General features: G+C 42.4%; 1 protein-coding gene across 1 annotated transcript; it reads left to right on the forward strand.

Moving 5' to 3' along the window:
* The first annotated feature begins 266 nt into the window (after nucleotides 1–266).
* Nucleotides 267–4,017, forward strand: barhl2 (BarH-like homeobox 2). The gene is made up of 3 exons (XM_023816690.2): nucleotides 267–1,197; nucleotides 2,191–2,416; nucleotides 3,575–4,017. Exons 1-3 carry the CDS (start codon nucleotides 657–659, stop codon nucleotides 3,885–3,887), a joined length of 1,080 nt encoding a protein of 359 aa, XP_023672458.1. The 5' UTR covers nucleotides 267–656; the 3' UTR covers nucleotides 3,888–4,017.
* The last annotated feature ends 10,174 nt before the right edge of the window (nucleotides 4,018–14,191 follow it).

Genomic DNA, 14,191 nt, shown 5'->3' on the forward strand with positions numbered 1-14,191 from the left:
GAGCCGCACTTTTAAGACGGCAGCATAAGTTGCGCGGAAAAGAGCATTCAAGGTTCAATAGCTGTCTGGAGAATGACAAGATAAAGCAGCGACTGCTTGATTGGTTAAATGTAGCCGGCGTCACGCTGAAGCCAATGACAAGAGAGGGGGGGTGAAACTAGCGGCGCATTATAATAAAGGAGAAAATCAGTCTCTTTGCAAGGGCTCTGACGTCATGGTAGGAAGTCTTTGTAGAGCAACGTTACGATTACGGGCAAAATAGAAGCGTGGTGGCGAGCAGTTGCTCTTTAGAGTCTCTCCACACCTCAACTTAGCAAAAAAGTTAAATACACAGAACAAAAGGACTTGGACTACATCGGCTCACTGCGTGCCCCAGTCCACACCGAATAGCATCATTCCTGGAGAGTCCACCTGAAAAGCAGAGCGAGAAACAGCTTCGTGCAATTTATTTGGTCAATATTATTTATGCATTTTTCACTCGTAATATTACAGGCAACATAATACAATCTGGCCACCAGGTTCTTCGGTGTTACTTCGTTTAATTGTGTGTTTTTTTTTTTAAATAATTATTATTTAATGGGGAACTTCGGCATTCTAAAATTCGTAATGAGGGCAAAATAAGAAAAAAGAAGTATTTTGGTTTTTTTTTCCTCACAATGGAAGCGTCCAGCGGATCGAGTTTTGGAATAGACACTATTTTGTCAAATAGTACTGGCTGTGGGAGCCCAGTGCTGATGAACGGAGATTTTCGTCTGGGGGACAGCCGGAGCGCGGATTTCAGGAGCCAGGGCAGCCCGTCACCATGTTCGGAGATAGACACTGTGGGAACTGCTCCGTCATCCCCCATTTCGGTCACCATGGAGCACGCCGAAGCCCATCTGCTCCAAGACAGCCTGCAGCATCACCACCAACTTCACAATCAGCAGCAGAGTTTGCAGCTTTCGCCGCAGCAGCAGCTCGGCGCTGCCGGCTCTGCCCCCAGGACAGCCACTTCGTCCTTCCTCATCAAAGACATTTTGGGGGACAGCAAACCGCTGGCCACATGCGCGCCGTACAGCACCAGCGTGTCGTCGCCTCACCACACGCCGAAACTGGAGAACGTCGCGACGGACGGCTTCAGGCCAAAACTGGAGCAAGATGACAGCAAGAGCAAACTGGACACAAGAGATGACATTCACGGCGACATGAAATGTAACGGTAAGAAGATACTCGCGTTTCTTAAAAGGCCACTATTTTATCCTGTTATTTCCGTCTTTTAAAGGATGTTGAAATAAATCGCACCTGGGGTTGTCTCTCTAAACAACGATTTATTGTGCGTTAAAGTCTAGCAATACTTTTGCCTGTTGTGTCCGTCGAAGTGATATTATTATTATTATTATTATTATTATTATTATTTATAATAATAATAATAATAATAATAATAATTCGATATTGACATTTTATTCTGATCATTTTATGCGGTTAATTTATTAAACGGAACAAAGATTTGCATTGAAAACAAACTGCACGGCTTATTGATTTCAATTAAACACATTTACCAAATATTTTTTAAATTATGCAAATAGAGTACAAATAGCACTTTAGAGTATAGTGCAGTGTTATCGTGTGGATTCGTGGTACTTACTATCATCACAACAGGACCGAAAACACAGGAAGGGAGCGCCTGTCTGGTGATTTCTTCGTGAACTGGCCTCCCTTGTGGGTCAATTAGAGAGATTATTGTTCTTCCTACAGGGGAGACCGCGGAGCGCAAAAAAGTGCTACAAATAGAGATGGATTGACATATCGATTCTCTCGCTTCTCAGCGAAAAAACCGAAGTTGACAAATAGAATCCGGATTCTTTCTACGCGCTGTCTGGTCCCGCGATGCGCTCTAGGTCTCTGTCGTCAACTCAAATCCGCCTCTTTGCTGCCGGTTTTCAATACATTTCACAGGTTTCAACTTTCTTTAAGATATGTCATGGCTCGAAACATTTTATTGCGTAAAGAACGAACGCATTCAGATTTAAAAATAATGTGATATACAGTTGAGAGTCGTTGCTGCAAACTATTGATGCATGAAAGTGCCTTCAATGATTTAGTGATAACGGCACGTTCTTTTCTGGCCGTGTCTTATTAGTTTTTTAAAAGTTTTTAAAGATGTTAAGGTGAGACATTTTCTGTGATTTTAATTTTTATATATCTGTTTAGGGACGAAAGAGGAGGGCGATCGAGAGATTTCGAGCAGCCGAGAAAGTCCCCCGATCCGCACCAAAAAACCACGAAAAGCACGCACAGCCTTCTCGGACAACCAGCTGAACCAGCTGGAGCGCAGCTTCGAGCGTCAGAAATACCTCAGCGTGCAGGATCGGATGGACTTGGCCGCGGCGCTGAATCTCACGGACACGCAGGTGAAGACGTGGTACCAGAACCGACGGTACGTGGCCTTGTTTGTTTCTGCACTCGTTATGGGACATTATAGTTGAAACCATAGCAATTACCAGTTACAATACTGGGTATTAGTTACAGGCCTGTTTTATGCCTATTAACACATTAATTAAGTTGCATCTTATACCATGTTAAAAGATTTTGCTTTTGGAAAGAAAAATAACGGTTGTAGTCGATAAATAAATAAAAGGGGAAACACTGAAATAAAATTTACAGATCAAGTGCAAAAAGTCTCGTATAGTTGCCGCTTAAATTTATACGTTATTATAAATCAGCTTATATATAATATTTAAAAATGCATTTAATTCGAATTCAAACTTTGATTTTTTTTTCTAAAATATATTTAGATATCTATTTTTGGGCAGTAATAAATAAAAAAAGATAAATACAGAAAGATAATATTAATTTCTAAATTACGTTTATAATTTAAAAATTACTGGTACTTTATTCTTAAAGGTGCATGGCAATATAGGCCTATTCCAAAATTATTGCATAGATTTAAAAAAAACTTTCATTTTTTTGTAGTGCACAAAAACGTATTCAGATATTAGTATGCATTTATGCGCTTGTCTTCGCTATCACCCTCAATACGTCAGAAAAGATTAGCGTTAAATGTGTGTAAATATATGACTACAGAGGGTAGTTTGAATTTTAAGAAGTAGTAGACATGTGTGAATAAAATATTCTGTTTTGATTTCGATTATAGAACTGTATAGAGCTAAATATAATGTGTGTTACTTTAAATGTATTGAACTCGTTTTTAGTTAAACATTGTAAAACCGCATGCCCCTTTGTACAAGTATACTGTTGTTGTAATGTGGGTTAAGTTCATTTGAAAAATAACTTAAATATAAAAACTCACAACTCTACATTTGCTCTTTTCACTGTCCCAACGAACTATTATAATATTTTTTAGAATAACACGACAGTTTCATTTTTGTTTATCTTTTTGGGAAAGAGAAGTGAACACTTTCGCGGGTTTGTGAAAGGGACTCGGCGCTTTGTTTGGCTTGCAGATTTCTTTAGTGGAAACACACAGTAATTTGTTCGCCCAGTGATTAAACCTGCCTAATTAAGGGGTGTTTGGGGAATTGAAGCAGTCCGAACCAGTTAAATCATTGACTTGTGTTTTTTAATCTAATTTTAGGACGAAGTGGAAGAGACAGACCGCAGTCGGATTAGAGTTGCTTGCTGAAGCTGGAAATTATTCGGCTTTACAAAGAATGTTTCCGTCGCCGTATTTTTACCATCCGAGTTTGTTGGGCACCATGGACAGCACGACGGCCGCCGCTGCAGCCGCTGCGATGTACAGCAGTATGTATCGGACTGCGCCGGCGCCGCACCCCGGCCTTCAGAGGCCCCTGGTTCCAAGGGTCCTCATCCACGGTCTTGGGTCAGGGGGCCAACCTGCTTTGAATCCGCTGGCTAACCCTATTCCTGGCACGCCGCATCCTCGGTAAATCGATCCAATAGACACTAATTCTCGTGTGGAGAGACGAACAGAAGTGAACAAAAACTGCGAAATGACGACACGGCGACTATGTTAAAAGAGGATCAGAAATGCTATCTATACTATGGTTCAGTTCTCAAAAAACAAACAAACAGACATTGAACTTTTAAAGAAAGGTCTACACAGAAACGCGGACTGTATATATGTTTCATTTTGTTTTGTTTTGTACAAATACACTTAAGATACTAACAAACTTGTAAAAATTTATTAGATGGAAAGAATGTGTCGATTAAAGAAGAATGACACAAACTGATTCTCAGAGACTCTTCTATTGCAGAGAAAGGTTAAACGACCAGAGACTTTTACACTCGTCGTCACGTTTTTTCCGTATTGGCATGTACTTTTGATACAAAGTGTACGCACGGTAAAGTCGGGATTAAATCAACTCTACCAGAGTTAAGTCCACTCTGAGACAGTTACATTCTAACACAGCACGCAAGGATCGTATAATCTCTCTCAGATTTGATTTAACTCCGCCGATTTTACTGTGTATGTCGAAAGACTGGGTGAAATATTTATTATGTGTTGTCTGAGATCCGCTTACGTAGAACATAAAGAATTTCGTTTATTCGTTTAATTCCATAATTAGGTAAGCCAAATGAAAAACAAACAAACATTAGTTTGTATTTACGACTGTTTGACTTACTGATCTCATGAAAAAAACCTTCTGTAATAACAATAAAACTATATTTTTACTAGCACCGAAATATGTGATGATTTTAATTAATTAATTGTTTCTAAGGAAACTTAATCCGAGAGACAGGAGAAAAATATAAACACAGTTTTTATAACACAATTTAAAAGTTATTATTATTATTATTATTATTATTATTATTATTATTATTTATTTATTATCGTGGCAGTGTTCAGCGCTTTGACATTAAATCGAAAGGCAAACATTTGCTGGTGAGAGCGGAGCTGTTAATGGCCACATGACCGTGAGGATAAATGGTGCGATGAGCGGGGCGCGCGGCCTGGGGAGGCGTTCGCTGCCTGGCAGCTGTTCCGTAGCAGCAGAACGCGTCAGACGAGCGGCACTGGCGCAGACAGCAGGCGCTAGGCGTCCCAGCGTGAGAAATCGGATGACATCGCAATAATTACAAGTCAAATTACATATGAACAATTAAAAGGAAGATCCCCCGAGAATTATTTCGGTCCACATAAAGAGCTCTTACCCAGAGGAATAAGTCCGGCCGTACATTTTAATATATTTTGTGTTCCACATTAGCATTAAAAACACGACGGGATTCTATGTTCCGACGTCTGCTAATATTTGATCACATTAATTAAAAACAATGTATCAGGCGCGCGACACAATCAAGTATAACTGAAACGAACGTAAAATATGCAACTGACGTATAAAAATAAATTAGCCTTTCTGCCCCTAGCATCACAGGCATATTTTAATAAATAAAGGGATCGTGCATTTCCCTGCGTATTTATGGAGCTTAGAAAATCTAGGCTACTCTCTGCAAACGAGGCATCTTGTGGCTTTCAAATGACAGAACCAAGCAAATAACGCTCCTGAGTGAGCGTAATTACATGAAAGATTAAGTACTTTCATTTTATTATTAATTTTTTTAAGCATGATCTCGTCCCTGAGAGGATTTTGGTGAGGCTTCGCTTTCATTAGAATTGACTCAAGGATGGGAAGGCCTCGGGCCACGTGTGTTGGGATCCTCTAATTCGTTTGCTTATTTCTCTGCTATTAAATTCAAGTTAAAGCAATTTAATTCCCGTAAAAACAGTTTACCCTTACTGTATTCTGTAAAGTTGTCGTTTAGCTCTCATCCAAATTTTGATTAGTGAACGCCGATTCTCGCTAAACATAATTCTCAGGAGGTGACAATTTAAACGGGGCCTAATATTTTATTTCACTTATTTATGTTTTTTCCTTTTATAGTTGCTGAATGTCGACTTATATTTTGTTTGATGTTTTTAAGAATTACATTTTTGTTTTGGGATTTCATTTTCTGATTTGCATCAGTTTCTTCCACAGATGGAAATTTGAACCGAATTCATAATTATGAGTGAGCGCTAAATTGCAGGTTAACCTACAAAGTTATGGGAATAGTTGAAATGGATACATTTTATCCGACTATTAAAAGATATAAAAGTTCGAAAGCGATTTATTTTTAAGGCGCGCACCACCTACGGAACCTGTTACTTCTCTGACGATCAGCTTATTGATGAACTAGGGCTATGAACAGGGCTTCAATAATGAATTCCCAGACACCACCAGTATGACTCGAAAACCGATTACAGAAAGAAAAACTATTTTTATTTATAATCTTAAAATATCTTTTTAAAAAAGTCATATCATGAAGATGCTTTTTTCCCCCCGAAAGTTAAAGACACCAAGCACTGGACGTGTTTCAGGCAGAAGAATGATTGTTGAAAACAAAACATTTAAAACAGTAAAAGATTCAAATTTGTATTTCGGAAAAAAAAACAATACGTCTACACAACACCAACTTTAATGTTAAGAGAAAGTGCAACGTACAGACCTATTTGCCATTAATCTAATGTAACACAAATTGACGGAATCGCAAATACTTTTTCAGCAAATACAATTGTTCTCGCAAGGACACATCTAATTACGGTTTCTCTCAAATCAATGTTCTTATTAATTTATTTATATATCATGTATCATGTTTTCTTTCTTTCTTTTTTAAAGAATTTACTATGCTCCCCCCCCCCAGTGAGTTGGAGATATGCAAACTCCAATGGAGGGCGTGTGACGTGGGTAATAAAGGCGCTTAGGAATGACACCAAACACAGAAGGCAAAAACACATCTTAGGGCACTGGAACTAATTTTTTAAATAATTCAGAACTAGTTGCTATACATATTTAATCTTATGTATGAGTTCTAAACATTATTTATTTATTGCTGAGAAGGACGGCGGAGGGGGGGGGGCAGAATCCATTAATTATAATTGACTCAGCGATTTCTTCATAGACGTCTCGTACGTTCAGTATTCAGTATTGACTTAAAATAGTGCTCTCCTCTTGTTCGATTTCTCGGCGCGAGTTCGGATAATTATTTATTTCACCCAGTATTTCCCCAATGCGCATTTTTACGAAAACATTAAACAGGAGGGGTCGGGTCCCGGATGGAATCTGTGTCTCGATCCCTGCTTATGTCAAACAAGTAACTCAGTTACTTATTAAAAGATGCCACACGACGTAACCTGACTCCTTGACACGGGCTAATGAACCGTTCTGTGCTGGGTTTTAAATGACTGAATTTAGCTAACCAAATACCGTCAGGGGACTACAGTGCGCTCATTGCTAATAACAGATATATTTACGACGTAACACGTTCACACTATGCAGAACCAGTGTTCGCAGAAGAGTAACACATTTCTTTGCAGGCATATTATTTAAGAGCATGCCGCCTTGTTTGGAAAACACTTTTGCTTTTCTTGTGCACCCAGCAATCTAAATTATAGCAGTTCATAGCCAAAATTCACCCAAATAACGACTAGTGACTGCGGCGCCTTCTCCCCTAGTCCCGTAGATATATCCTTTTTTTGCGTTAGTTTCAATGCCACACTTTCTCTTCGCATATTCAACGCCGTTTGTTACAGTGACAGGCAAATTCGTTATGTGTAGGTAGTTACGAAGTGATTACCGTCGCATAAATGAGCCAATTAAGGGCAAAGCATCACCGCAATGACATTTAAAATGAGAGTGATGCATAGAAAAACATTTATGTTTAAACATGGTGACAGCACGCTGCCACGTGGCTTTACAAGTATGAGATAACATTTGAAAATTATTTTCGAATAGTTATAATAGCGCAATAATTACGAATGATTATTTTCCGTCCCAAATTTAATCGCGAAACTAAAATGAAAGAAAATATAACTTCAGAATTAAGCAGAATGCTTTATTCGCTGCCGTTTTTTCAGAGGTCGATCAAATTTCGTTACGCTGTTTTATAGTGACGAGCTTTCGTGGCGAAAGCACATTATTTAATGGTAGGCATGTGGTTGGGAAACACCTTTTTTTTGAAGAAAAGAGCACGGGGGAGGGGAGCTGAAAATTAAACGAAGATGTTCGGCCCTTTCACTTACATGACACGGATTAGCTGTAACACGCGGGCTTCAGAGAATTGGATCGCGCCGTAGCCTCCAGGAGCGCGTGCAGGGCCCTTTAATTGCCACCACTGATGTAATGGTGGGGATGTCGCAGTCATTACCCTAATGAGGTAGCACTTTCCTTCTCCTCAGCCTTCTCATTATCGCGTCTCATGTGCCACTTTCAAACGTCGAGATGTATTTTTCTATTTAAACAATATAGTGGAAATTCAGCCCCCGAATCACGGAATCCCGGAAACGGGAGCTCACTTGTCTTTAGGACGAAACTTTTCCGAATTCATATCGGGAACTCATCTTATAAACATATACTTAAAAGAATAAGTATTGTCGTTACAGGCGAGTGTAAGTGTGGGTGCGGGAGGGGGTAAATCGCATCTGGGTGTCCCTTAATTATTGTTGGTCGGATCCTTAATCTTGCCCCGTGGTGATGGCGAGGTGTCACAGAGATGAATTTTAAAATGGTAGGTTGCGAACATGTGCAGATGGAAATAGTTTATAACAAGGTTGCCTTTATGTAAAGTGTGAATCAGGAACTCTGCAAATAGGCTGTGATTGCTGACGGTATTTGTGCGCCGTCCACGCGTGATTTTTGACCATAGAATGAAGCACTAAGTGTGAAATGGACACGTCTAAAATATATCCGGGAAAAAAACGGCCGGGCTTCATTGAAACCACAAAGATTAGGCCGCACTATTTTCTCTCCCAGTCATACAAAAGGTAATATTCAACTTGGTGCAGCTGTATTGTTACAGTTGGTCTGTGATAAATATCATTTTAAACTATGAGATCATTAAAGAGATCAAATACATACATTTGGCGCACTTTGTATTTTTATATGGCTGCTAATTAATTAAATTATATACCCGTCAAAAACAGCAATGATAAAGTATATAAAGTATGTTTATTTTGTGCTTTACTCCAAGTCGTAGCACACAATAGTTGTAACATCCTGCATTTTAATGAATTTGTTTAGTTTAATCCGTTGCCGGCATTTTAAGGCTAAACTTCAAAACTACATGGACTTAATTTATATTTGATCTGTCCATGGGGTGGGTAACTCAACGGACCTTTGCTATTAGATTATTTGATCTCACGTGCGGTTAGAAGTTTTACGAATGTTTACGAAGTGCAACGCCCTCAGCTAATAAAATATCTGATTATTTTAAAAATACCACCGGCTGCTATAAAGGAGTTGTCCGTGATTTCTGTCATTTTGGCTATAGATTTTGATTTAAACCAACTGTAATATCCACGAATCAACGATTTTAAGCGAACGGTATTTTTGCTTGTTTAAATGTAGAATTATTGGTTTCAGAAATAACCAGAAAATATTGCTAATATCACTGAACTAGGCGCTGGCTCATATTATTATGCTATATTGTTTAGTAGGTGGATATATTTATTTATCATTTCTTGTGGGAAATTAATAAATATAGATCCCGCATGAAAATTTAGATTTTTGTGGTAATTTTACAGATTTGGATAAAGAGGAAAAGAAGCGACGCTGTCAGAGATTGAGAGAACAAACGTTGAACGCCAGAAAAAAATTATGCTTATGCCAAGATGTTTACCATGGATAAACAATTGTAAGAAATGACAGCATTTACTGGATTTCCCCACTGCTTTCAATAATGCTGATTTTGTATGCAGATTTTCTGCGTACTTGTGCCACGTAACTTTCAGCGCTGATTTTTATACTTTTTAAAATTTGAGGCCATTGATAACCGAGGGAAGTGCACATAACTGGCAAATCACAAACGACAAAAGGAAATAAATGCGTCAGTCTACGTTTATTTTTCAAAGAATGCCTACATTTTGTAGATCTGACGGTATTTGTTAAATCTGCTTGTTACAAGTTAAAGTAATATGTGTGGTTTCAGACTGTCGCGTCTCGTTTTTGTTGCCATGCAGTATTAAAATGTAACATTTTAAAGGTATTAGTTTAATTTATCGGTCTGTCTCTCAACCAGCATCATTTTCACGGTAGATTTTCCAGCCCCTGCTGACTGCTTGGGCATGTACATGCAACCCACCGAAGATGCATGGCTTTCTTTAATTCAGCTCCAGATGTGTGGTGAACGGACAGCTAATTAAATAACTGCATCTCCTTGAGCAGTTAATGACCGCGCTAAATAATCGTAGTCACCTGTTTCAGAAGGGAGCGCCGCTGGAACCTGAACGTCGACAGTCTAGAAGATTCTATGAAAGCTGATGATTTCATTAGTGCCAGGAGGAAGATTGGCATATGCCCCCAAAATAGGGGGAAGAGGCTTGAAGTCCCCAACGGGTGGGATTACTGTGTAGCCATCGCCCAGGTTAACTCACAGCCTGTTGGTTACTCTCCTGGTTCCCGTTGGGTTAAACCATGAGGTGATTGACAGTGCATGGAGATCCCACCCGCAGAGGTCTTCAAAGCTGCATTTCTCCTATCACTGGTACATGCCATCATGGGCTTTCAGTCAATCATCAAATCATAATTTGGCCTCTCCACACGGATTCCAAGGTGATTCCTCCCCGCGTGTCCGTGCCACATGCCCTGCTTGATGACAGCTTTCCCTCGGAGCTGACACCAGCAGCCTGACTCTTGTCACGGGGCAAACAGTCTGCTTGTTGCGGGAAATCCAGCCTTTTTTTATTATTATTTTTTTTTTATTTGTCAAGTGACGGTACAACAGTGGAGCTTCAGAACCTCACAAGCTCCAAACAAGCGAATCCCACCTGTGATTGTTTATGAATGAAAAAGCGAAACCTGTCAACATTCATGTCAGGATTCGCAATTCTTTTTTTCCCACCCCCAGAGCAAATTAGGACTTTCGTTAGTGCTGAACTGATGTCACGACACATAATGTCTCAACAGCAGCTAATTGTCACAAGGTTAGCATAACAGATCTGAGGCAGTGATATGCAAAGTAACAGGCTTTTGTCCCCCCACCTCGCCACAGTGTCCAACAGAGCAGAGCATTGTCATTAATAGAGAGGGGGGTGGGGGGGGGGCAGTGGTAAAAGTCATCCGGATGATTAATTATATGATTCATTTTTACGAACATGCTGTGGTCATTGAGGCCTGTCCGCCTGCCTGAGCAAAGGGAAGATGTCGGCATTTACACACAGCGCTTACATTCAATTACATGTTGGATAGTTTCCAAGCAACTGCGCAGTGGAAACTCAATGCCGTTAATTAATTACTCGGGGCTCGTCGTGGCGCAGTCCCCAGGGCTTGACCCACTCAGAATGGTCAACACCTTTGCAATTTTACAGTGTAATTAAAACTCAAAACTACCTGCTGCCGGCCTTGTTGTTGCCGTATTCTCCCGCTACCTGTCCTTTTTTCTCCTTCCGGAGTTATTATCACCAGGACAAAAGTTTCATTCGAGCCATAAAGCCGGAGCCCAGGAGGTGAAGTTGAACATTATTAACGAGCGAGGTGAGCATCGAGCCGACACTCAGTCTGACAAGACACTGCGGACCGGCGCTTCAAGCAGTTGTTTACTGTCCTTTAAGGAAATAGGATACCTGAGCTTCAGAGCCAGTGAACCCACCGCTTGATTAAGCACTACTGGGAATGGGGGGGAGGCTGTCCCTGGAGTCTCAGCAAGTGTTAGTTTAAGGCTGGATTTTAAGATCCCCCTAATGAGGGTCCTCTTTGGGTAATTAACAATCACTGAGATGCTCGTGGATAATTAGGGAATAGTTAACCCTGCAGTGGAAGAGGGCTTCGCGGCCAGTGGGGGTTAATGCCAGTTGGGGCTGCATCCGGCTGACCTATATGCCGGGTTCCTCATCATCGTGGCGGAAATGGGCCCGTCGGCAGGCTGACATGGGCTTCTGCTGCCGGGGTGGAAGTGCTGCTGGTGCCTATGCAGTAGATGGTAAGAAGCAGCACACTTATGGGACGCAACTTCCAGTCACTGGGAGGTAACTGCCAGTAATTTTCCAGGTTACTTACCAGACAGTAACTGCCAGGCACCTAGAAGTAATTGGCAGATACTAAGATGCGATTGCCACCTACCAGGAAGTAACTGCCGAAGGCCTGGAAGTAACTCAGATACCAGGAAGCAACTGCCACCTACAAGGAAGTAACTACCAGGCACCCAGATGTAACTGGCAGATACCAAGAGGCAATTATCACCTCTCAGGATGTAACTGCCAGAGACCTAGAAGTAACTGCAAGATACCAGGAAGCATGTTCCTTGGTCGTATTGGTCAAAGAACGTGGTTGTTGGAGAGACAATAATGTAGTTAAAGCAGATGTTTCTTCAGGCACATTCTTTCACCCCAGCCCTTGGGTGGACTGAAGAGATGATCTGTTAGGAGACTAAGTGCCTCCTGGTGTTTTTCAGGGTCCCTGGCCTGCTGGACCCTGTTGGCTTTGAGGACAGTTGGGGGGTTTTGCTGGCTGGAGCGCCCTTTCATCCCAAGCTACAGAACGGAGAGCTGGGCCCCTCTGGAGACCGTGTCCCGTCAGACCCCATTCCAGCCTTAAGACTGAGGGCGTCCCCAGGCCAGCTGCTGGGGAGTGACATGCTGGGGCGAGGGCAATGGGGGTGTGAATAAATGGACCAAGACAAGCTAGCAGATACCTGGGGGGGCACGGATTCGGACCAACCTGTGACGAGGCAGTCACTGCATTCGGATCCAGTCTCCGTGCATCACGAGGCCCCGGCCATTCCCGCTCGGGGGATGTCGCCTGTCAGCACCAAGCTGTCACCATTTTTTTTTCAGGTCACATGGGCTGTGGTGAGACCCCTCCTCCGATGACATATTTATTGCCTCCGACGACAGTGAATGACAATGTGGCAGCGGTCACAGGTTAATGACAGCTTGGGGACTGCTGTCTTTTGGCCATTAGATGGGACACAGGCTGCTTCTTGCAGGAAGCTTCAGAAACATGGTAAAGGTGACCTGGTCACTTTGGGCTTTTACGTCTCAGAAATCCTGTGGAATAATCTTAATGTTGGAGTTTATCCCACAACCACATACGCAGGCTGCTCCAGTCCCTGCCCGTAATGTCGAGAAACAAGCGGAGAGGCAAGCAGTGTCGTCCTTGGAACGACATAACTCATGCTGTCGGGGGTCTTTGGACCGATTGTAGTTTCGCTCTTCGCGCTGAGAGATTCCACCGGAAACACAGTGTAGCTAAAACACATTGTGATTCACTTCCCTGTTAATATCTCATCAAAAATAACTTTGTGAACCCTACGGTTGGCCCTCGCGGGGGCCTAATGAGCGTAAGATCATTTGGACGGGGGAACACAGGCCTTGCTGAGAGGTCAAGCTCACTCTGTGCCAGGATCCTGAGATGTCATCACTCAGACACAAGCAGATGCACGACTCACGACTAAGAGCTGCCAAATCTCTCTAAAATGGAAAAAGGCGAAGGAGCACAAATAGATACAAGCCTTTCCGTCCCACAGTACTTCAAATGTATGGCTGACAAATGCAGGATGCTGCAGCTTTTGTTCAACTCACTATTTGCCACAGATTTCATTTCGTGGCTCAGCGAAGCATCTGCGTGACTCTCCGTCCCGTTTCGCGAAAGTCCTCTAGTGACTGAGGGGCACTAAGTTTTGTGTTTCAGGCCGGGAGAACATCATCATCAGAGGAGAAATCTCTCTCCGCTCCGGGGCGATAAACAATCCATTAACATCTGTAAGTGTCAGATCGGGAGGCGGCCCCAAACAAACGACTTGCCGCTGACATTAATCACATTGATAGGTCAGCAGATGATGCGGGCAACATGCACAAGGTTGTTGGAGTCGCGGTCAGCGGACGCCGGAAGAGCAGAACAAACACTACTGGTACGTCTCATCTCTGCTTGTAACCTGCCCACACATGGAGGGGATGCGTCCGGGGGAATAATCAGCGCTGCAATGCTGCAGGGGGACGACTTGCATGTCCCGTCGTAGGTGAGGGGGATGCGCGGTTGCCGTGATGCGCCACCTGGCCGCTCATGGGCGGAGGAAGTTAAGCGGTGGCTAGTGCGGGTAGCCAATCAGGGGCCGCCCGGCTGCAGCGCCAGGGAAACAATGGTTCTGGAGTGATAGGGAAGCCGGCAGGCAGGGAGGACGCCGCTGGGGGGGAGCACACCGCAATAGAGGAACGACGGGAGAGCGGTGTGGCCTGCAATCGCAATAGGCACCCAGATGTCAT

The sequence above is a fragment of the Paramormyrops kingsleyae genome, chromosome 21 (assembly GCF_048594095.1).
Source record: "Paramormyrops kingsleyae isolate MSU_618 chromosome 21, PKINGS_0.4, whole genome shotgun sequence".
Taxonomy (NCBI): domain Eukaryota; kingdom Metazoa; phylum Chordata; class Actinopteri; order Osteoglossiformes; family Mormyridae; genus Paramormyrops; species Paramormyrops kingsleyae.

Excerpts from the sequence above, each read along its gene's own strand:
- barhl2 (XM_023816690.2), top strand. The coding sequence starts at position 657 with ATGGAAGCGTCCAGCGGATCGAGTTTTGGAATAGACACTATTTTGTCA. Across the intron at positions 1,198-2,190 it reads CGGCGACATGAAATGTAACG|GGACGAAAGAGGAGGGCGAT; the intron begins GTAAGAAGATAC and ends ATATCTGTTTAG. Across the intron at positions 2,417-3,574 it reads ACGTGGTACCAGAACCGACG|GACGAAGTGGAAGAGACAGA; the intron begins GTACGTGGCCTT and ends ATCTAATTTTAG.